This window comes from Lepidochelys kempii, chromosome 21 (genome assembly GCF_965140285.1).
Source record: "Lepidochelys kempii isolate rLepKem1 chromosome 21, rLepKem1.hap1, whole genome shotgun sequence".
Lineage (NCBI taxonomy): Eukaryota > Metazoa > Chordata > Testudines > Cheloniidae > Lepidochelys > Lepidochelys kempii.
In genome coordinates, this window is record NC_136400.1 from 1,860,983 (window position 1) to 1,885,073 (window position 24,091).

At 44.0% G+C, this 24,091-nt stretch overlaps 1 protein-coding gene across 7 annotated transcripts in view; it reads left to right on the plus strand.

The window, feature by feature from the left end:
- The window catches only part of SLC16A1 (solute carrier family 16 member 1), a 34,254-nt gene that overhangs the window by 4,944 nt on the left and 5,219 nt on the right, over positions 1–24,091 (plus strand). For 2 of the 7 annotated variants that reach the window (XM_073320509.1, XM_073320513.2), the window contains exons 2-3: positions 31–145; positions 18,138–18,395. In XM_073320509.1, coding sequence (XP_073176610.1) covers positions 18,179–18,395 — 217 coding nt within the window. In that variant the 5' untranslated portion in view covers positions 31–145; positions 18,138–18,178. Of the gene's footprint in view, positions 1–25; positions 146–3,460; positions 3,517–9,842; positions 10,018–12,190; positions 12,214–18,137; positions 18,396–24,091 lie in introns of those variants that run through there. The other 5 variants (XM_073320511.1, XM_073320512.1, XM_073320515.2 and 2 more) reach the window with 5 other exon arrangements.

Sequence of the window (24,091 nt, forward strand, 5' to 3'; positions counted from 1 at the left end):
TTGTTTGTTTGTTTTTTCTCTGGAGTCTAGACCTTGACTATACTTTGACCAAAAAATTTGGATCTTGACAGAAAATAATTGACTGCCCCAGCTTAAAAGTGACTTAACGCAAGTTTTAAAACTTCCGACTTCTGTTGGTTACACGGTAAGAATTAGTCCGCTTTCTTTTTGTACACTTTTAACTTGGTAACATAAAGTATTAGTGCTTCAGAGTGATCTGTTTTTTATGACTGACAAATTGCAAGTGTTAGCTAAATGGGCAAGACTGAATTGTAAAGATCAAGCCAGAGTCAACTGAATTGTCATATAAAAATATTGAGCTTCACCATTCTGACCTAATTGCACTTGGGTTTTTTCTTTTAATGTCCTTGCGCCATTTTATAGCCTTGATACTGAAATTGCTAAAAGGTAATAGAAGCTTGTATGGGAGGAGAATACAAAGAGTGGAGTCCTATCTGTTTTCTTGTTGACTAGTGTATGAATTGGCTGGCTTATTTCCAGTAGACCTACAATAACTCAAAGAACTCCTAAGCCATATAAGGTCTACATTTTTAACAATCAGAGTAATTAACCAGCGGAGCAGCTTACCAATGGATTTGCTGGTTTCTCCATCACTTGCAGTCTTTAAAACAAGATTTGCTGTGTCTCTGACAGACATTATTGGACTTGATATAAGGATTATTGGGTGGAATTCTGTGGCTTGTGTTATGCTCCTCTGGTCTCACCTCCTGCACAGTGATTCTGTTCTGGCCTTAATGTGCTGTAGATGGCAAACAGTTCATAAATTTGGAATAATAATCTAGGAGCCAAGTTTCAGAGGTGTAACTCTATGTAAACTGTACAAGTTCACTGTAGCTGTCCCATTTCGCATTTCATCTTTGTCTCCTATGACCCACTTGCCACTGCTGTATTTTTATTTGTATTGCAGTAGTGCTTACATGTTGCAGTCATGGACCAGGACCCCATTGTCCTAGGCACTGTACAAACACAACAAGGGCTGTCCCTGTCCTAGAGAGTTTACAATCTCAGTACAAGACAAGAGATAGCAGGTGGATACGGACAGACAGACGGAAGCCCAAGGAACTGCTAGTTCTCATTGCTGTATTAAATGAGTGTAGAGATGGTGTTTATGCAGCTTGTCCTTTCCTGGAGGCAGCAAATCTGTTGGATGACCCCATTCAAGTGTGGAGCTGTTCCATTGAGGTCCAGTTGCTGTTCAGATGTTTCTACCATTCTTCCATGCCTTCTCAGATTTGGTGTGACCATCTCCTGATGCCAGTTCTAGCTGATAACCCTGAACACTGATCAAGCTACTTCATAGAAAATCATGATGAAAATAGCTGTTTTTTTTATGAAAAGATGTCTGAAATCTGAATGTAAAACAAGAATTTTACTTTCATTGCTGCCTCTATGTACCTGAACATGTCTTATATAAGTGTAAGAGTCCCCTGCTCATGCTAAATTACACCTTTTATAAACCAATGAATAAGGCAGTTCAATGCAGGTTGTCTGTATTCTTGGGTGCTTTTGTACCTTGTTGTTGGAAGACATGGTATGTGAGGCTACCCTACTGTCTGGGCATAGTATGAAGTGGGAAGATGAATGGAAGATGTGCCAGTTTTGGTTCTGAACGCATGGTACTTGTGATGGAGTGTCTGTAATTTAGATCTCTGACAGCATAAAAGAGGAGAACTCTATTTTGCTCTGTTATTTGCAAGGATGGGGGTGGGTGGAGGGTGTTGTCTCATGCTTGAAATCTACATAACTACATAACTAGATACTGACTTAAAAATTAAATCTACAGACCAATTGCATTGGGCAACTGCATTATATGCTCCCCTATGCTGCCCTGGACATGATCTCAACCTGTCCTGGTCCCTTAGGTACTGGACTAAGAGCATCAAACTTCTCAAAAGCTGCACGTAAGCTAAGGAGAGATTCCACTGCAAGTTAAATCTAATTAAACATTGTGGCACTGGTTTTATTGTTGCACTTGCAGCTTTTATGACTTTTTTCTCCTCCTCCCCTCATGAAACCAGCTTATATGAAGTAGTTTTACAAGGAAATGTGGGTCTCTTCCCACCATTGTTAGTATGACTCATTTATGAGAGATCATTTAGAAGCTGGCAGAGTACAACTATGTAAAATTCAAAGATGTTGTGTGCAGGGTTATATTTAACACTTGGAGCCACTTCTGATCAAACATTGTCACATAAATGACTTTAAAACACTCCCTGATAGTCTAAAGCCTCATCTGTGCTACTATGTTGGGTGAACGGTAAGTCAGCTGGGGTCAACCTATTTGTGCACACGTCCGCACTAAAATTTGTCTCCCGTTGACGTAAGAAACGCAGTAAGACCATCTCCCTCCATGGCACGGAGCCACCCACTGAGCTCGAAATGGTGAGCATTGATACTAACAATTTTCTAGTAGCTGCCCCATAATGCCCATTCTGTTACAGTGAGCACACTGGTCACTATTGTGAATTCCACTTCCTGGGGTCACAGAGTCTGGAAGCCACCTCCATCCCCTTAAAATAGCCTGTGTATTTTTGAAATGCCTTTTCCTGGGTGCCCAGCTCGGCAAGAACAGCTATGGACCAGCCATAGAAATGTGGATGTCTGACCAGCCCTAGTGCAGTGTGAAAGTGAAGAAACTGCATTAGGCATACTATGAGGCCAGGAGCAAAACAATCTGCTTTTGATTATTTCTGCCTTGCAGAGATCTGGCTCTATGCTTGTTAAATACAGTAATTAAATTGAGGGCCTCATATAGTTACTTTAGCAAGCTCTGCAGTGTGGACTGGGGCCTCTATTTCCCCTAGTAGTGATTTTTTTTTTTTTTAGTGGGGGTGGGTGGGTGGGTGGGTGGGTGTGTGTATGTGTTTTAAATCCTGAAGATATTTAATACCTTTTTGTTGTGTGATTTGATTCCTGTTACTGGCTTGGACAGACTTTAAAGATCGCTTAATAAGAAACTTTTATCTCTGTGCAGTTTAACAGGGTCTGATGTGAAGTCTCTGCTATTAGCCCCTCACTTTTTTCTGTGCTACTTCACCTGCAATGTCCTCTACAACCACTAAACTTTCTATTTGCTGAGCCTGGGGAATCTGAGTAATCCACTCTAGTCCCCACCTAGTTAGAAGGCAAATTGGCTGTAGGTGAATTCAGGAAAATGCTTGTTAACAGGAAGTATTTTGGCCAAGAAAGTGTTTCCTCTCCGAATCTTCTGGTGCTCTTAAAATTCTGCTGTAAACCTGCTCTCAGCACTCCTTGTCTGACTCCTCACCTGTCTGGAACGAGGGATTGGCAGTTGTGGTTCATAGTGTTGGTTGTATTTGCTGGGTCACCAAACACTTGACACACAAAGGGTGCTCTTTGGCCATGTCATAGAATCATAGAGATCACAAGGGTAATCCAGTCTAATCCACTCCCCTTTTTTCCCCCTTCTCCCTACTAGGAGGAGCTGAGTCCATCTCCCTGGTCTATGAGAATCTTCTGAATCCGCATCACAAGGTCTGTGAGCCAAGGAGTGTCTCCACAGGCAGCAGATGCTCAAATATAAAAAAGCCTCATTTTTTTTTTTGTGATACCATCCACTCCCCTGTTCCGTTTCTGAGTCGCTCCATTTGCCTCTTACAGTCCCATCACAGACGGGACACAATAATGCATGCAATCCAACTCTCTGACCACATGGAGTCTCAGCCCCAGCAATTCACTCTCCCCTCACTAGGGACTGGGGTAGAGTCCACTTCCACGTTTGACTCATGAGTTCTAGCATGTTTCCCTAGGACGTCCTTCAGAATTTTATTCCAAGCTTAAACAACATCCTGCCCTCAACTGTGATTGGAGAGATTTTGCTATAGCCAACACCCATCGGCTATTTTAGTAAGGGATGGTATAAAGTAGGCAACAGATCAGAAAAGGAATCTGTGCCAATCTAACAGCTGGCCCTGCATAAGGATGTGAGGGTGAGTGGGCAGCTCCAGTACTTCTGATGTATATAGTTTCGCTCTGATAATAGTATCACAGCTTCTGGAGGCTGCCTTTTTGGACTACAGATAAGAACATCTGCTATCTAGTCTGTTTTATGAGTATTGGGTGTTGCCTTTGGGCATTTATCAGTCTGTCACCCTGTGGTTTGCGGATTGGAGTGCATCTCAAGAGATGCTGGCCATTCTTAATATAACAGTAGGCCTGGCTGGGGGTGAGTTGGGGGTGTCATGGTACTACCATTTACTTGTGGGACAAACTAAACTGTTGATAGCATGAAACAATGAGTGTTGTCTGCAGCTCTTTCTGTGGGTTGATGTCCTTAAGTTCCCTGATGCCTGCTGCTGACCTTATCTCACCCCTTGCACAAATACTGTGACCGAGTAGGTCCTCAATTGCCCATTGTGTAGTGCAGAGCCCTTGTGAGTCATATATCCCATGTGCAGCTGGGTTAAACCCCCAGCTAGGGGTATGGAGTGGACTTTTGTCCCCCAACCTAATTCTCTAAATCCGCTTAAAGCCAGCAGAATTGCTGTTTCATTAGCTTGCAGTGAGCCCTAATTCAGCTCCTTCCTGCCCAGGCAAGGACTGTTGACTTTGAAGCAATAAAAACCACTTCCAACTGGAGGAAAGGCCTGTGAGTTGCTCAGGAGCATGCACTCTTGTTGCAAACCAGTAAGGAAATATGCTGTCATAGGGTTCTTCCAGACTAAGCTTATGGCTGGGGGCAGAATTCCCACCTGAATTTACACTGTGTAACACTACCCCTTGCTCTGTGACGTGTACTGCCTGGATGATAGGAAGCGATGTAAACTGATCTAGTGATGCAGAGGTGGTGTGGGGTCAAGTGCTTTGCATTCCGCTAGAATTGGGGTGGTGTTGTATAATGGGTACATTGATTAGAAGATTCAGTGTTTAACAAGTATTTTCCACGGTTTGCATCCGATGAAGTGAGCTGTAGCTCAGGAAAGCTCATGCTCTAATAAATTGGTTAGTCTCTAAGGTGCCACAAGTCCTCCTGTTCTTTTTAGTATTTAACAAGTTACCACAGAGTACCACTTCCTGTAGCTCACTTATTTCTTGCCTGATCTCAGATGTCACTGTTTTGTAACTGCTAATAGCAACCATTACACAATCAGACTTCCCTGAGCAGAGTCCAGATAGTAACTCATCATATTTCACAGCCGTTAGACTTGGCTTTGGTTCTTTAGTGTTTAGTAGGCCTCTGTTTCCATCCTCATAGGAGATTCGCTAGCCCTGGGAATGAGTTTGGGTTGCTTTGCGAGCTCTTTATAACAGAGGAATGCATCTGATTGGGTTCTAGCATGTGGTCTGTAAATTAAGGTGGGATAGAGCATTCTGATACTTGTAGTCTCTCTAGGCTACAAGATGAGGGTGGTTGTAACTGGTTCATTTTATTCAATATGGGGGATGTGCTATGGGTGCAGTTTTTTTTGTGGGGGAAAGGGAGGGCTTGGGGGAGCTGGCATGGTAGAGACTAGTTGTTTATGATACAGGGAGGGAAACTATCAGATGGGACAGATTCAACCTCTCCTGCCCTCTCGCCGGGGGAGGGCAGCAGAGTGTGTGTGGTGGGAAGGGAGCCTGGGCTGGATCTGGCGGAGGCTGTGTGCACTTGGCTCAATTTGTCATTCTACGAGAGAAACTAAATTGTGATTGAAAATAAAGGGTAAGGTTTTCAGAAGTGCCTAAGTTTCTAATTTGGACATGTTAGAGATGCCTGCTGGCTCCTTTGGAAGAATGAGAGTGCTTTTAAAATGCTGCCCGTGGAGCATGCAGATGGCAGTGAGCAGCAGGAAAGAAGCAGAAGATTAAACCAGTTGCATTTTCCATGTGCCTCTCTTCCAAAAGACTGGCTCTTCCTGTCCAGCTCCTGGTGCTGTTCTTAGGAGCAATTAATGCTACACTTTGCTGCTTAGTACACTCTGAATGGAAAGCAGAGCAAGGCTTGCTGAGATGGCTACGCCTCTGCTAATGCCCAGATCTACTGAAAACACCTGTCTCTGAAGCTCCAGATGCCATGTGGCTATTGGACAGATTAAGTTAAACTGGAGGCAGCTGGATTGGCTTCTGCAGCAGCAGGAAGAAGCAAAATATTTCCCAAATGCATGAGGATGTAATCAGTGGGAAGACAGATAAACATAAATAAAGCCTGATAAGAGCATCTTACTCGGGAATTTATTTTTAGAACGCTGACCATGGCTTCGGTAATGGGTCAGTGGCATGCCAAATCTTACGGCCCAGGGAAAAACACAATGTTTGGCTTTAGTAGGAATAGTAGGTAATCCTTGTTCCAGGGGCTGTGGGTTTTTTCTTGTTTCCTCTGAAGTGTAGACACTGAGAATTGGGTTCTGCTTTGCAGTTAGTGCTACAAGGGGAGACTTTCTAAAACAGCAACAGGAATAATTCCTGACTGCCAGCACCTTCTGACACCTTGGGCCAGTCACTTCACCTGTCTATCCCTTCCCCGTCTTGAGCTAGCTTGTGGGTTTAGATTATAACCACTGTGGGGCAGGGACTGTTTCTTGCTGTGTGTTTAGACAGCACCCAGCATACTGGGGCCTTCCTGTTGGCTGGGACCTTCTGTTGCTACTGTATTACAAAACAATAGGTAAAAAGTAAAACACTTGTGTCCAAACGCTGTAAAGCATGTAAAATTCATGTGAATCTCCACCAGGGAATTCTGGGGAGGGAAATTCCCATTGATGAGAGCTTTAGTGGAGAAAAAGGCCTAGCAGCTTCTAGCAACGTGCTACTGTGTTACTTAAACCTTGCTCCAAGCAGTCTTGGCCTCTGTTTCTGAAATAGCGTTGAATGTGGTTTGTCTGAATTTGAAGCAGATTGGTGCTCAGAACCTGTTCAACTGCATACCTATTGTCAGTGACGGGTCACGGGCTAGTCAGACAGCTCAGAGCAGGGTAGGGTGGCATGGTAGTAAAAATCCTTGTCTTGTCTACACTAGAGCTTGTGATGAACTCTGGGAACAAAGTTTTGGGTCCTGCCCACTTGAGGCTTTGTCTCGTTTGCAAGTCAGAAGGGTGGAAGTCTCTCTTTTCAGCCTTCATGGATGAATTCTGATAATTGCTCAAGGTAACATCCTCCACAGCAGAGGCGGGCAAACTACAGCCCGCGGGACTGTCCTGCCTGGCCCTTGAGCTCCTGGCCTTGGAGGCTAGCCCCTGGCCCCTCCCCTTCTGTCCCCCCTCCTGGGGAGCCTCAGCTCGCTGCGCTGCCAGCGCTCTGGGCGGCGGGGCTGTGAGTCCTGCCGGACAGTGCGGCAGCATGGCTGGCTCCGCCAGGTGGCACGGCTGCCAGTCCTGCTGCTGAGCGGCAAGGTAAGAGGGCAGCGAGTGGGGAGGTTGGTTAAGGGGCAGTGGGTACCGGGGGGAAGTCAGAAGACAGGGGGCGGAGGTTCTGGGGGTGGGGGTGCTGTCAGGGGACAAGGAATGGGGTGGGGTGGATAGACGTGGGAGTCCTGGGGGGGCCTGTCAGGAGGTAGGGGTGTAGAGGGTCCCGGGAGGGGGCAGTCAGGGGACAAAGAGTGGGGGGTTGGATGGGTCAGGAGTTCTGAGGGGGGAAGTCAAGGGGCAGGAAGCGGGAAGGAGCAAATAGGGGTCGGGGGGCCAGGCTGTTTGGGGAGGCACAGCCTACCCAGCCCTCCATACGGTTTCAGAACCCCAATGTGGCCCTCAGGCAAAAAGTTTGCCCACCCCTGCTCCACAGTGATGGCTTCTAACAATTCAGCAGATGTGGAAGATGAGATGCATGCTTGCAGGATTATAATCTTATACAGAAAACTAACAACAACAAACACCCACCCTGAGCACTCCCTCCTGGTCCTAGCTGTGCAAAGGCTACTGCTGTGACCTTCATAAAGGGGCATTGTAAGGAGATTTTGCGAAGGGCTTGCTGCAGAAATATTTCATTGCATTTTGCTGTGGTCTCTAAATGAGAGCTTCTGTTTTTGGCTGTGGAATTCTGCCAAGCTGGGCTTTTCAGTATACAGTAATTTACTGCGTGGTAGAAATACACATCCTGGATATTCTGCTTTTATACCTCTAAATAAAACAAAAGGGGTGACTATAGCAGTCCGAAGGACCTGGTGCTAGCTACATGAGGGGACTAGATTCTGGCTTGCTTCCAGAGTCTGCAGCCCTGCATGCCAAAAAGGAATTCAGTCTAGCTCTTATACCACATTTGCTACAGGGGAAGGTGGCGTGCAGGGAGAAAAGGTTGCCTGAGGCGATTCATTCTTGGGATTTATAAAGAGTTTACAACATAGAAGATGCAACCCTTGCAGTCGTTACTTGGTCTCACCAGCCTTAATTACTTCAAATGTGGCTACTTTAATGCCTAAATAGGGCAAACTGTAGCTGACTGCTTGGCAGCTGTGAATTTGAGTTCTAAACACGTCTGACACGTAGCAGCTATTCCAAAACAGAATTGGAAGTGTCATGACTATTACTTGGGTTTTGGGGAAATGTTTCATGTTGAACTGACTCCTATTTCTGGGTGTGGTTCTTTTCCTTCGGCTGAAATTTCTTCCATATGAGGGTAGGAAAGAAATAGGAAAGATAAAACCTGAAACACAGTTGAGAGAAGCCTTTAAAACTGGTCTCCTCAGTGGCTGGAGGGAAAATGTAGCATGCAGAATTGGTAATGCAAATCAGCCCTAATGGTCTCGTCTGGCACTATTCTCTACGAATTTTGCTTTGTGATTTCAGATCTAGTGAAACTCCTACTTCAATCTAGTGTTAGCAGTGACTTGCAGTTTGTAATTCTCTCTTTGCTTAGATTTAAATTGGGAGGGGGGAGAAATAGCCTACTGAGATTTCTGTTGCTTATCAAATGATGCAATCTTAGTCTGTGCTGGGAAGGGGGAGAGGGTTGCTGGGAAAGGGCAAACGAATCCAAGTCTGAGTAAGATCAGTCAACTTAGTTTTCCCGGAGTGGGTGAAAGATTGATCTCTTCGTAGCCTCGTCCTCAAATGTTGCACTGGACTAGTCCAGAATCTTGGTATAACAGCAGCTGAAAGGGGAAGTTCATTGATCCTTATGAACGCTCAATATGACTCTAAAAGTAGGAGATAGTTGGAAACTAGTGCATGCAATCTCCTCTGGAAAGTGACGTTAACTTCTTAAATCATACATTTGTTTAGATGCTATTGAAAGAGTTAAATTGTACAGAAAAAGCTAACAATCCTTATGGTAGACTATCTGCTTTTGGTATTGAGAGTGAAAATGGCCTAAGATGTGGTTTCTAGACATGTGTGTCTTACCCTGCACAGGGCCTTCTCCTACCCTCTCTGATCTCCACTCTGGTTGTAAGCATGTCTTGTCAGCCACGTGAGTATTTAGTCTGAATAGCACTTGTCAGTTGCTAGCCAGTGTGTAGCATCTCATTTTGCTGGAGAAGTGGGCCATGAATCTGTAAATCCTGAGCTCTTTCTCAAATGCCTGTGTGCTTTAATCTGCATTAAAGCTCCAATTTATGTGACTTTCTCTCTGTATTGAGTGAGCTCAGTGGAAGCTGCAGTCACCTGACATAATGAGAAGAAACGCTCCTTTTGGGCTTGGGAGCATAGTTAAACTAATGGGGTTTATTTAGGGGGAATACGTTGTAAATGATTCTTTTGTCAGAGCTACAGTGTGACTTGGTTCTGCTCGTGATGGTCATGTGTTGGCCAAAAAGCTGTCTAAATATGTTTCTAGCAAAAAAGAAATGAGTGGTGGCGGTGTCAAACAGAGACTAAACGAGTTTTAAAGGTTTAATTAAAACAGTCTCCAATGCTTTGTTTCCTCTTGCTGCTGCTGTATGCTGGTTCAAGGCACAAATGCCTGAACATGAACTAGTATTTGGAGGTGAGGTTGTCAGAAGCCACCTGTTTTGATCCAGATTACACTTCCATGAGATCACCATTCATGGTACTTGGCGTGATCAGCAGAAGGTTTCTTGATCTTCAGGAGTCCTGGCTAGTGTTCCCGAGGTACTTCTCAGCTGGGGTGAGTAGACCCAAGGTCCCTTGTAATCTGCAGGTGGATGGAATGAAATTCTGCAGCAGGGTTTCTCATGCTTCAGGCTGCCAATTCTGCATCAGCTTCATTTAGATTAAATAAAAGTTTTTTAATTGATCGTGTATGAAAATGAACAATATCTTCTGTATAGTGGTCTCTTCTATCTTTAGGTGAAATTTAGTCTATATTGCATTGTCCCTGCACTTTCAGTTCTTGATATGACTCATATTGATGATGTTGTAGGAGCCGCTGGAGGTTTTGGCCACCGGGGAAAAGGAAGTTGAGACTTTTGGCACTCTGGCGGGTATCAAGGCAGTGTAGGACAGTGGAATAAGCACACTAGCTGGACGCTCATCCTAAATGAGGGCAGGTCTACACTACGAGAGAAAGTCGATCTAACCTACGCAATTTGAGTTATGTTAGTAGTGTAACTCAAGTCAACGTAGTTTAGATCTACTTGCCACAGGGTCCACCCTATGCTATGTCGATGGGATACACTCTCCCGTCAATTCCCCTTACTCTTCTATTGACTCTAGTACTCCACCGTAACAAGGAGAGCAATCTGCGGTCGATTTAGCGGGTCTTCACTAGACCCACTAAATTGAACCCCCTGATGGATTGATGGTTGCAGCCTTGATCTACCCGTAAGTGGAGAAAAGCCCATAGTCATATGTGAATTAATATTCACAGTTACCATTGAATGAATGCATTGCTACAAATAGGGCCATTTGCCCCTCTTGGAGCCATTGTTTCAGGCTGCTCACAGGTTCAGGAAGACAGTGCTATAGAATCATAGAATCATAGAATATCAGGGTTGGAAGGGACCCCTGAAGGTCATCTAGTCCAACCCCCTGCTCGAAGCAGGACCAATTCCCAGTTAAATCATCCCAGCCAGGGCTTTGTCAAGCCTGACCTTAAAAACCTCTAAGGAAGGAGATTCCACCACCTCCCTAGGTAACGCATTCCAGTGTTTCACCACCCTCTTAGTGAAAAAGTTTTTCCTAATATCCAATCTAAACCTCCCCCACTGCAACTTGAGACCATTACTCCTCGTTCTGTCATCTGCTACCATTGAGAACAGTCTAGAGCCATCCTCTTTGGAACCCCCTTTCAGGTAGTTGAAAGCAGCTATCAAATCCCCCCTCATTCTTCTCTTCTGCAGGCTAAACAATCCCAGCTCCCTCAGCCTCTCCTCATAAGTCATGTGTTCTAGACCCCTAATCATTTTTGTTGCCCTTTGCTGGACTCTCTCCAATTTATCCACATCCTTTCCCAAAATGCCATTGGCCTTCTTGGCAACAAGGGCACACTGTTGACTCATATCCAGCTTCTCGTCCACTGTCACCCCTAGGTCCTCTTCCGCAGAACTGCTGCCTAGCCATTCGGTCCCTAGTCTGTAGCAGTGCATTGGATTCTTCCATCCTAAGTGCAGGACCCTGCACTTATCCTTATTGAACCTCATCAGATTCAAGTATTATATTTGCTGAGCTGTAGCTCACGAAAGCTTATGCTCAAATAAATTACATATTTGCTGATGATGTTTTAAAGAAAGTCATACTAGTGAACTGGTGGAAGTCACTTAAGCACTTGGATTCAGAGACTGTTGAAGTGATAATCTCACTTTTAACAGCAGTAGCTTCTTCTGCCAGTGTAGAAAGAATATTTTCTTCCTTTGGACTAATTCATTATAAATTGAGAAATTGTTTGGGACCTGAAAAAGCAGGAAAGCTTGTTTTTCTTTTCCAGATTATGAACAAACAGGAAAATGAAGGTGAAGACAACCAAGTTAGCTGCAGAAGCCAATATTTTAAGTTTCTCATGTTGACCTGGCTGACATAGTTGATTTAATTTTTGTTTTTTGTTTTTTAATATTTAATTTAACTATTTTAGTTAAAAACAATTTTAACAAAAACAAACCTGATTTTAAAAAACTTGAATGTTGAACTAAATTCAAAAATTCATATGCTTGTTTTGTTAAAATATTATATGTTTGCTGTTGAAGAAAAAATCCATAAAACCGAACGTTGTTTTAATTAAATAAAATAATTTAAATGTCTGTGTGGTGATGTTCTCCTCCTAATACAGAATGGCAAGAAAATCCTCCAAATATTAATGATTAACCTGTTGAACTGGAGATAGTTCACCTCCCAATGACTTCATAAATATCTGCTTCAATTACCTTTGGTAAATGAAATAACCAAAAAATCATTCATTTTCTGATATAGCTGAAAAACTAATCTGAAAAGTTTTCAAAATAAATCACTTTAAAAACGTATAGCGTGTACCTTCTAAAAATGAAACCTACATCTATCTCTGAGTTGTGAAGAAAATGTATTAAGATTATAATAACCAACAAGAATGCACTTTTATGTAGAAATCCATTATTAAATCCAGTCTTCCTGACTAGTGATTTAAATCATGATTTAAATCAATTTGATTTAAATCAAATCCACCCTGGTAGAACCTACTCAAGTGAAGGGGTGGAAGCCCTGGTATATAGGCATTTAAAACATGTACAAGATAAACTCTAGAGAATATATTGCAGGTATCAATTTTGTATTGGCTGGGACACATACAAAATGGATAAAATGACTGCAGTCATTTTATCTTCCCTAAATTGGCTATGTCTGTTTACATCCAGTCAACCTTGAAAAATCGCTAACTACCGACGAGAAATTCTTTCCATCTTTTCATTTAACATCTAGATTGTGGAGCACAATTGCTCAGCAAGGGGTAGATGCTGTGCCAAATTCTGCAGCAGCAGAATACCTGGAACCCTCTCCTCACGAAGTTAATACAAGATGCAGTTTGCCAGAGTAGGATTAATCTCCATATGCTATCCTGCCAGGCCATGCTTATGGGGTCCTGGAAGAGCTTCCCAGCCCTGAGATGCCTTCTTTACAGAGCGTTCTGTTATCACTGATATAGTTGTTCTGCGTTTTGGGTTTGCAACAACTCAGGTGCAGTAACTGTGCTGAGACTCATGGGCCAACTGACAATTACCTGATTTTTAAGGAAGCTTCTGTTTCCTGCTTAAAGCTGCACATGCTTCTGCATTTCCTCCATGGTGACTTTCAAGAGCCTGTCTTGCTGTGGGGTGGGGAGATAAGTGCTCACAAGATTACACTGTAAATCCTTAGCAGGTCCCATGTGCATGTAGGAATGCCTGCTATGTTGTATGTAGCAAAGCTGTTGTTTGAAGGGGCAGGCTGGTTAGTTTGTGGTTCCTGTCTGGGGTGCTCTAATTGTCTTGCTCTGTACCCTGGGTCTGAAGGTATTGGGTGCTGTTTTGAAATGTCAGTATAACTGCAGCTAAGCATGTCAGTAGCACTTGCGAATGTATAAACAAACAGCATTTGTCCTTGGCTCATCTGCTCCTTTCAAGTTCTTCCATCCTCTCCCTGCATTGTTGCAGTCAGCACAAATGTTCAGCACTCGCTCTTGTGCATGATCTTTGTTTCAACTGCTGCTTGTGGTGAGAGGCATTCAGTCAAAACAAGGCCTTTTCATAATATGAAATAGCTATGTCCATCCTACAGCATGGAGCTCTACCTTCCGCATGACATCCTCCCTGCAATCTGTTTGTGAGCAGCTCTTCCTCCTTTAGCAATGCTTACCATGACAAAAGACCAAGGGAGAACTTTAGGGATCTTCAGTCTGTTTTGAGATACAGAAATGTGTCTAAATGCTATTTTCCTTTGACTTTCTTGGGCTCATAATGGAAACTATCTTACAACTACACATTGTAGTGTTATGGCTGCACAATGAAGTCCCAAGTCAGTTCAGTTTGAGATAACAATCAAGGTTGCATCCGATGAAGTGAGCTGTAGCTCACAAAAGCTTATGCTCAAATAAATTGGTTAGTCTCTAAGGTGCCACAAGTCCTCCTTTTCTTGTTGGTATGAGTGTAATTTTACTCAGTGTGGCCAGCCATAAGCATTGAAAAACTATGACCCTTGCCCTAAAATAACATGAGACTAAAAAAAATACATTCTAGCCTCTGTATTTGTCTGCTGTTTCTGAGCCTTTGGCATAAATTTGCTTTATGCATTCAAGCTTTTCTCTGCAACCAGGCTGGCTAGAAATGTACTACTTTAAAAATGAAAGTTGATATACTTTGTAACTACATGATTCCAGGAGCTGGGCTTTACCGAAACCAACGAATAGCATGAGATTTGTGATGAAAATCCTGAGCATAGACAGCAGCGCTGCTTTCCACCCCAGGGCCCAACAGAGGGGGTGATGGAGTAGCAGAATTGTATTTAAGGAGTGGGCCAGAGAGGAGAAATTGGGAAGGATGAACCAAATGCCTAGAAACTGCCAAAGACTAACTGGAAAATCTTGCAGGAAACCTTTGGTGGTTTCAGCCTGTGAAATTAGACTTTAAAGCACCCTGAATTATATGTAATGGGATGGCCTGATAGTGAAGTTGCAACATGAGCTGCATCAAAGCAGACAAGAATTCAAGCCCTATGAATTCTGTGGCAAGCATGTAGGCACCTATTGAAACTTTCCATTGTTATCAGTCATTGCTAAGTTTAGCTGCATTTAGTGACCTTCAGAGATTGCTTCACGCACACGCACAAGCAGAATAGAAGCATTGACATGGTACCTAGCTCAAGGAGAGACGTCTGTTTCTTCTCTGAGAGGCACATTTTAGTCATTTGATATTATTTCTCCTGTCTCTTCCCACTTCCACCTGCCATCCCCCCTTTTGATGGTATTAATCTGACTCTTTGGATATAAGGGGAGAGTCCAGCACTAACTTCTAAAGCAATTTCCTTTTAGTAAGGGCACTAGGGGTGGTTGTTTGGCTGTACTTTGTGGTGGTATTTTGTTATGAAATATACACAAGAGACCAAATAATCAATGTCAGTCAGGTTTATTAATATGGTACAGGAAGAAGGTTCTGTATGATACCCAATTTCCAAAGAGCAGTCCTGTGCCGTGATATTCCCCTTATGCAGAAGGTGTGCTCTCCAAAGTTACATCTCTAAATCCATCCCTGTACACCCTACTTGTTTACCAGTAAAAGGTACTGCATATGTCATTTGAAACTGGATTTAATTAATCAACTATCTATCTTGTTTGTTTCTGGTATCATGGTGTACCCCTTTATCTTTTGTTCTGAACCCATGCATTCCAGGTCATGATGCTCCCTTATTTTTGTTCTGAGCACATAGATTCCTGGTACTAAGGGGCATGAAGGCACCTCTTAGATTTGCATGGGTGACTCCTTTCCTGTTGCTATGAAGATATCTGTCCTGATACTGACAGTTTTCCTATCTACTCAAGCCAAGACTTACTTTCATAGAATCATAGAATCATAGAATATCAGGGTTGGAAGGGACCCCAGAAGGTCATCTAGTCCAACCCCCTGCTCAAAGCAGGACCAATTCCCAGTTAAATCATCCCAGCCAGGGCTTTGTCAAGCCTGACCTTAAAAACCTCTAAGGAAGGAGATTCTACCACCTCCCTAGGTAACGCATTCCAGTGTTTCACCACCCTCTTAGTGAAAAAGTTTTTCCTAATATCCAATCTAAACCTCCCCCACTGCAACTTGAGACCATTACTCCTCGTTCTGTCATCTGCTACCATTGAGAACAGTCTAGAGCCATCCTCTTTGGAACCCCCTTTCAGGTAGTTGAAAGCAGCTATCAAATCCCCCCTCATTCTTCTCTTCTGCAGGCTAAACAATCCCAGCTCCCTCAGCCTCTCCTCATAACTCATGTGTTCCAGTCCCCTAATCATTTTTGTTGCCCTTCGCTGGACTCTCTCCAATTTATCCACATCCTTCTTGAAGTGTGGGGCCCAAAACTGGACACAGTACTCCAGATGAGGCCTCACCAATGTCGAATAGAGGGGAACGATCACGTCCCTCGATCTGCTCGCTATGCCCCTACTTATACATCCCAAAATGCCATTGGCCTTCTTGGCAACAAGGGCACACTGCTGACTCATATCCAGCTTCTCGTCCACTGTCACCCCTAGGTCCTTTTCTGCAGAACTGCTGCCTAGCCATTCGGTCCCTAGTCTGTAGCTGTGCATTGGGTTCTTCCGTCCTAAGTGCAGGACCCTGCACTTATCCTTATTGAACCTCATCAGATTCCTTTTGGCCCAATCTTCCAATTGGTCTAGGTCCTTCTGTATCCTATCCCTCCCCTCCAGCGTATCTACCACTCCTCCCAGTTTAGTATCATCCGCAAATTTGCTGAGAGTGCAATCCACACCATCCTCCAGATCATTTATGAAGATATTGAACAAAACCGGCCCCAGGACCGACCCTTGGGGCACTCCACTTGATACCGGCTGCCAACTAGACATGGAGCCATTGATCACTACCCGTTGAGCCCGACAATTTAGCCAGCTTTCTACCCACCTTATAGTGCATTCATCCAGCCCATACTTCCTTAACTTGCTGACAAGAATACTATGGGAGACCGTGTCAAAAGCTTTGCTAAAGTCAAGAAACAATACATCCACTGCTTTCCCTTCATCCACAGAACCAGTAATCTCATCATAAAAGGCGATTAGATTAGTCAGGCATGACCTTCCCTTGGTGAATCCATGCTGGCTGTTCCTGATCACTTTCCTCTCATGCAAGTGCTTCAGGATTGATTCTTTGAGGACCTGCTCCATGATTTTTCCAGGGACTGAGGTGAGGCTGACTGGCCTGTAGTTCCCAGGATCTTCCTTCTTCCCTTTTTTAAAGATTGGCACTACATTAGCCTTTTTCCAGTCATCCGGGACTTCCCCGGTTCGCCACGAGTTTTCAAAGATAATGGCCAGTGGCTCTGCAATCACAGCCGCCAATTCCTTCAGCACTCTCGGATGCAACTCGTCCGGCCCCATGGACTTGTGCACGTCCAGCTTTTCTAAATAGTCCCTAATCGCCTCTATCTCCACAGAGGGCTGGCCATCTTTAGCTAATGCAAAGTGTTATGGGATACTTAGCATAAGTGTACTGGATTATAACAAAGGTACAGGGCAATCTGGGCTATATAACTGCTACATTAATACTTCAAATGCTTAGACTGTGTATTGCAAGTGGTATTATCAGCGTAATATATGGATGCTAGCCAGCATATATTAACTTCCTATAGAAAATGAAACCAGCTTCCCAAATTATTTCACACTCCAGTCACTTTTTAATTTGCCCTGTCCACTGCTCTAACACTGTCCTTCTCTGTGGTAAGATCGGTACCTCCCAAGGCTAGTCTGCATTTCCTGTGCTGCCCTACTTTTGCAGGAATATATCTTGTCTTCCCCCTCACTGTGATAGATAGTGAACTGATAATGGCTCTGTGAATGTTAAAGCTTAGAAGAGGAAGTGGATACTAGCCAGGTTGGAGGCTCAAAATAGTTAATTTGAAAAAATCCACATAACAGTATTTTAAAAAATAAATGACAGTGCATGATTGTGTTTGTACAGTACGTTCCTTGTAAAATCCCATGGCTCTACAATAACTGAACAGCATGCGCAACCCCTGCACTTTCCAGAAGCAAGACTTTCAATGCTGCCAATAACTCAGCACTGCTGACCAACCCCACAATAAACCTGTGTGACTGATCTGTAGTTGGCAAGGAAGCTGCCTTCTATTTTCAGCTTTCAAAGGGTTACCTATGCTTTTAATTCACTGCTTATAAATATCTTAAGGCAAAGCCCTTCAAAAGCATCTTTTGGTTGACTGTCTTGACACCTTTCAGGAGCCTGAATTTCTGAAAATGCTGAGCACCCACCCTCTAAAAATCTGCTCTGTTCAAGGTGTTGCCGGTTGGGAATCTTAAAAATCAAGGCACCTGGAATTGTTAATCGCTCTTGAAAATATTGCCTTTTATTATTTTAAATGGGTGGTGGTCTTGATCCTTGTTGAATCTCTCAGGTAACCTCCTTGCCCCCATTCTAACGCCCTTAAACAACTTCTGAGTTTCACGTGAGTGTTGCATCTATTTCTGATCCATCACTGATGGGGAATTCTTCTGTGTGTTAGGGGAAGCCAAGAAGGGCGACAGTTGGACAGCTCCAGGGACCTGCTTCTTCCTAAAGACTCTAGAGTAAAATGCTGTTGTATTCTTTACTAAGTGCTGATGTCTTGTGTTCTCTGCAGATCTTTGAAACCCAGCTTAATCACCACAAACTTCACTCAAGATGCCGCCAGCAATTGGAGGCCCTCAGGGATACACCCCACCAGAAGGAGGATGGGGATGGGCTGTGGTCATCGGAGCCTTCATCTCCATTGGCTTCTCCTATGCATTTCCCAAATCCATTACTGTGTTTTTCAAAGAGATTGAGGTCATCTTCGATGCATCTAGCAGCAAAGTCTCCTGGATCTCCTCCATCATGCTGGCTGTTATGTACGCAGGAGGTAAGCAAGCAGACGAGAGACAACAGGGAGGTGATTTAATGGTCTCCTATTGTATTGCCTTTCTCCAAAACACGAATAGGGACTGACTGTTTCCCATTTGGGTGAAATTTTCTAAACTGGTTTGTTTGGAAAAGTTTGGCGTAAACTTTATTTAATGCCCAAAGTGTGAAAATGAGGTTAAACTGTCCTGCTCCTCTGCAAAGCTATAAGTAAAATCTTTCCAAGGAATTAGGACTTGCGTAATTCTGCACTTGCCCTCGTTAGAATGTACCTGTGACATTTTGTCTGCTTCTAATATCTTCTGGAAGGCTGGCATACGAAGCTATGGTGAATGCAGGAGTCCCTACAGAGAGTCGTCATAGATGAAAGAAATTACAGCTTGCAGAGCTGATTCTATACCCAGCAAATCAATAGAAGTATGCACTGTGGTGTGGCCAAAGGTAAAGTGATAGATCTAGGAACAAAGAATGCAGACGAGGATTTGGGGGTCATGGTGGATAATATTGGAACATCAGCTCCCAGAGCACCACTCTGGCCGAAAGCGCTAATGTGATCCTGGGATGTATAAATGGGAATCTTGAGTAGGAGTAGGGAGGTTATTTTACCTCTTTCTTGGTCACCAGTGTGACCCCTACAGGAATAGTCTGTCCAGGTCTGATGTTCACTGTATAAGAAGGATGTTTAACTGGACAGGGTTCAGAGAAAGGGCATGAGAATGATTAAAAGACTGGAAAACCTGCCTTACAGTGACAGACTCAAGGAGCTCAATCTATTTAACTTAACAAAGAGAGGGTTAAGGATTGACTTGCTCAGTCGGTAAGTACCTACGTGAGGAACAGATATTTGATAATGGTCTCTTCAGTCTAGCAGACAAAGGTATAACAAGATCCAATGGCGGGAAGCCAAAGCTAGGCAAATTCAGATTGGTGATAAGGCTCAAATGTTTAATAATTAGGATAGTTAACCATTGGAACAATTTACCAAGGGGCTGTAATCTACTGACAACTTTTAAATCAAGACTGGATATTTTTCTAAGAGAGGCTCTAGTTCAAACAAGAATTTGGGGAGGTTCTATGTCCTGTGCTCTATAGGAGGTCAGACTCGACTATCAGTGTTCCCTTTTGGACTGATCTGTGAATTTGTTCCAGCTGAGGATCTGGCCCGAACACTAACAACACAGCTGCTCTTCCTTTATTTTCTTTCTTTTCAGTGTGTTTCTCTCTTGTAGTGCTGAGAAATCTGACCTGGTCAGAGCGAGTCCTGGTCCTGGGCTAACTTTAGCAAGGGCATTTTGCAAACCTAGCGAAAAGGATTGTCTCAAACTCCCCTTTTAACAGCAGAAAGATGGCAGCAGGGACCAAAAGTATAGGAAAACAATTGGACAAGGCAAACAGCAACTTTTTTTTTTTTTTAAATGCTGGTGAAGCCCCCCTCTGCCACATCTTGGGGGTTTGGACTGATGGGGGCAAGACTCCAGGCCACCTCCAATCTTACATTACTTTCCTTAAATAGGTAACTTCTGAGTACATGGGGAAGGTGGGTTCTTACCACCGTCCTCACTTCCTCAGTATTCTGTAGCAGCCTGTGAATGTGCGTGGTAGACTACGTGGCTAAAAGAAGCTCCCACTGTGACAGCCATAGTGTCCACCCTGGAGGCAGCTCTGAGTATTGGTGATTGTCGTGCTGCCGCTGTCCCAAACTGGCAAACCGCCTGACGCATATTTGCATTTGTGCATCAAAAGCCGCTACCGGCAGGAGCTGGGCATGAGGCTTTTCCATGGGGGAACAGTCCCTGCTTTGTCCTAGCTCAGCTAGTGAGGCAGCCAGCACATTTCCCTGCCTCCATGTTATAAAAAGCTTGTAAACTGTAACTGACTTTGTGGGACCTGATCTAGGCCATGCCCTGTCCGTCTCTAGTGGCCCTGTGAACGTGTTCTCCTGAACGCTCTTGGGAGCCTGTATGCAGAAGGATCAGTAATGGCTAACAGGGACATGGCAAGACGGAACCAGTCACCTGCTCTTGGAATGAGAAACACTTATTAATCTTTTTCGAAAGTGATTTGCCTCCCTCTCCCAGTTGCCAGGCATTAGGGGAGCTCCTTCACAATGACAGCTGCAGAAGTCTTAAAATCCCAACAGCTCACTCGTGCCTGGTCCTGCAAACTGGTTTGTTGATGTGTACGTGACCTAAGTGCTGTTTTGCGCTATGGCCCAAGTTTGAAACTATCTAGAATTTTCCAGAGCAGGAATGCTCCTCTGTAATAGCTTTGGTGTTTCACTTAGGGGTGGCACAAGTACACGCAAGGACTGCATTACTGCTTTCAGGCTTTCCACAGCCTTTTACAGTATGGGCCAAGAGCTTGTAAAGAGATAATTAAGTAAATAATAAACTGTGTTGCCTAGAGTTAAGCGTTAGTCACCAGATGTGACATCAGTCCCACCCTCTTTCCCCAAGTAACTCTTTTCTTGTAACCTTAGGATGTCTGACTAACTCTCATTCCAGGAAGCAGGGGTGCTTTGCATACAATATCTGCTTCTGAATATATCTTTGGAGGAAGTTCTGTGTGTGTGTGTGATGTTTGCAAAGGCAGCTCCGCATCCTCCTGCCACCCCCACCCCAGACAGACTGTACTATTGCTCTGCATGCTTTTTCACAAATCTGCAGAGAGCCAGAGAGAATACTAAACTCTGCTTGGCTGAGCCTTTTTTGAGCAGCCACAATGCATGGTCTGTTACTCCCAGACTCATTTGGATCCTGAAAAGCACATTCTTGAAGGAACTCAGTTTTCTTCATAGTGTCGAAAGGATGCTTTATTCTGGTGAAAGCTGCCAGATTGACCAAGTGACATGGACTTGGTCTAGCTCTCCCCAGAATAAGAGGCGAATGGGCAGCAGCAAAGCAAGGCCTAATTCTGAACTCTTGCTAGTTTGACACTGTTGTGACTCATCTGAAGTTAATGGTCTACTGTATCTGTACTGTATGGTGTACTGTATCATGCACTACTGTATCTGATCACTGTTTACTTTGGATTAGGGTTTCTTGTAATGAAGCATTATCTTAAGGGTCAGAGGATAATTGGGCCTATGCTGGGGAGGGCACTTGAGTTCAGGTGCTGGTTTGTAGTTGTTGCTTTTGATTTTGGTCCAAGTGAGTTAAAGGGACACAAGTTAATAATTTGAAATGACCTTGTCTCAGTTACTAATAAAATTAGGAAAAAACAGATTTTAATTTCGCTTCTTGCTGTCTTTTCTCCACACTGAAAATAGACTAGTCAGTATTTTGTTAAGTTTGTGGCCAGTTTTAAAGGTGTGTGTGCTACAGTGCTACCACAATCTTTGAGCTTTTGTTTAATCAAAACCAAAGATCCCCTTCCCCATTGTGAGGATACTTAAGCACTGCCAAGTGTCTCATCCAGCACAGAGCACTTTGGATCTGGCTCTTGCCCTGAGCAGTTTTGGGTTTTTTATGAAGCCTAAATTTTGGGCCCAACTTGATATGAACGTTGCTTTTTGCCACAGTAAGAGCTAATGTCATGAAGCCAAGCTTAACATACTGCTCCCTGACAATATATTAGCAGGCCTTCAGTCCTACTATTCCCTGGTATGTTGCAGTGCTGTCCTTAGGATCTGCTCCAGGAACATCAGGGAGTGGTTTCATGTTCAATGTGCAAATCTTTCAAACTTTGCTAAACTCCTGGTGTGTCTCTACACAGTGGGTGGGTGGGTGAGGGAGGGAGGGAGCGTCCCAGCCTCCAGATGCAGTGCTGCGGATGTGAAAAGGAAGAGTCAGTCCTTACGGATTTGCATGGGGCCTTGGCTCAGTTGCAGAGGTTCCTTACGGGAACTGTACAGCACTCTGTGCCTGCTGGGAAGTACCTGCACGGGCCCTGCGTGTGATGGAGGGCATAGGCCATTTGGAATACCGCTGGGATTTCTGAGTGCCTTGGCTCCAGGTAGGAAGCCAGGCTGCTGACACAGCCACTGGACTCTCTTCAAACATTTTCTAGGTTCTGCTCAACTAGAGGTGAAATGGTCAAACCACATCTGAGTAGCCAGGAATAACATGTTGACCTTGCTGTCTGTTAATCGTGAACCCAGATCTGTTAATGTTCAATGGGTGCTCATTCAGTTTATTTAATTACATTTTAGTGTCTGTAGAGCATGCACTACTGTATCTGATCACTGTTTACTTTGGATTAGGGTTTCTTGTAATGAAGCATTTTAAACTGTGGGTGCACACAGCAATCTGACTTCTCAAACATTGGAAGAGTAATTAAAATAACAAATGAACAAAAATCCCTCCCCTGCACATGAAATATTTCTGCTGGAGGGGCTTTGGAGCTGTGGCTACTCCCTGGTTGTGCATTCAGCACACAGCTAGTCTGTGCTAAACATCCTGTTGTTTTTGTTACCCATCTGTGCTCTACCACCCGATTCTGTGTTTCCTCCTCATATTACGCCTGAGCTGTAAGCCCTTTGGGGGCAGGGATGGTTCCTACATTTCAGAGTTCCTGGCATAGTAGGGCCCCGATCTGGCTGACTCCCTTAGGTTTTACCACAAGATAAACGATAGATCAAATTTTGGATGGTTGAAAACAGGATAGACCCACATAACCCAGTTTGGAAAACTGCAGTCTGATCTTCAGGACAGAAATATCCCTAAAGAGTGGACAGCATCACATGCAGCACAAATAAACACAAGCTCTCTTGTTTCCAAGTAGCTGTGGGAAAGTTTCTTTACAACTGCTCTGCATCCCCACTTCTCTGCCCGTCACTTCTTTTCCTGGGTAGCTATAATGAAAGTTCATGTTACTATTTTCTTTGGGTATAAAGGGGGGGGAGGGATTTTTCTTGTGCTGCCCTCCAAGCCAGAGGAGTAGAGTATGTACAAGTTTAAAAGGTTTCTCCTCGGACACACATGAGCACATTTCACACTGCTGTAGAGAAAGATAGTACTCTGCGCTAGTGCGACTAACTAGTGCAGGGGATGAGTCATGCTGATGTTTCAGAAGCTCTGCTGGTCTGGCGGAGGTGGTCACAGCTAGCATCACAGACTGAGTCAGATGTCAGTTGGTCGAAGGCTTTAAAGAGCAACTGATGACTCTTGAAAACGTGGGGAAAAAACACTTAGTTTGGGGACCATCCTGCTTTTTCCTTTCCTAGATTGGTAACATGCATGCAGACAAGATCTCCATGTGACTGTGGCTTTTGATGTGTAGAATTCCAGTGGAAAATAAGGAGCAGGATCTAACAAAACCAATCATGGTATCACACTATGGTCTCTGGGGCACAGTGGTGGTGGGATGGCTTGACTCAAACATTCAAGTTTCCGTTGGGCTTCTGTGGCTGAAGCAAAGTGAAACTTTAAAACCACGAAAAAACCCAACATTGACTCAATTTAAACTCCAGTCTCACTTGAGCTCTGTTCTTCTTTCTGTTCTGACTCACTAAAGCATTTTACAAAATCCCTTCAAATCTCCCTGTTTCTGCCCCCACGTGCACTTGATATTTTGGTACCAACAACATCTAAATGTTACTAGAGAATCTTATCCAACATACAGGCTTTTGAAAATATCCGTTCTGTACATCATGACCCCCTCCTGAGGGGAAAAAAATGACCAGCTTGTTGCATGCAGCATATTCATGGGTGTTTGTGTGGTGGGTTGTTAGAGCCACGCCCAGAATAGCTAGAGTTT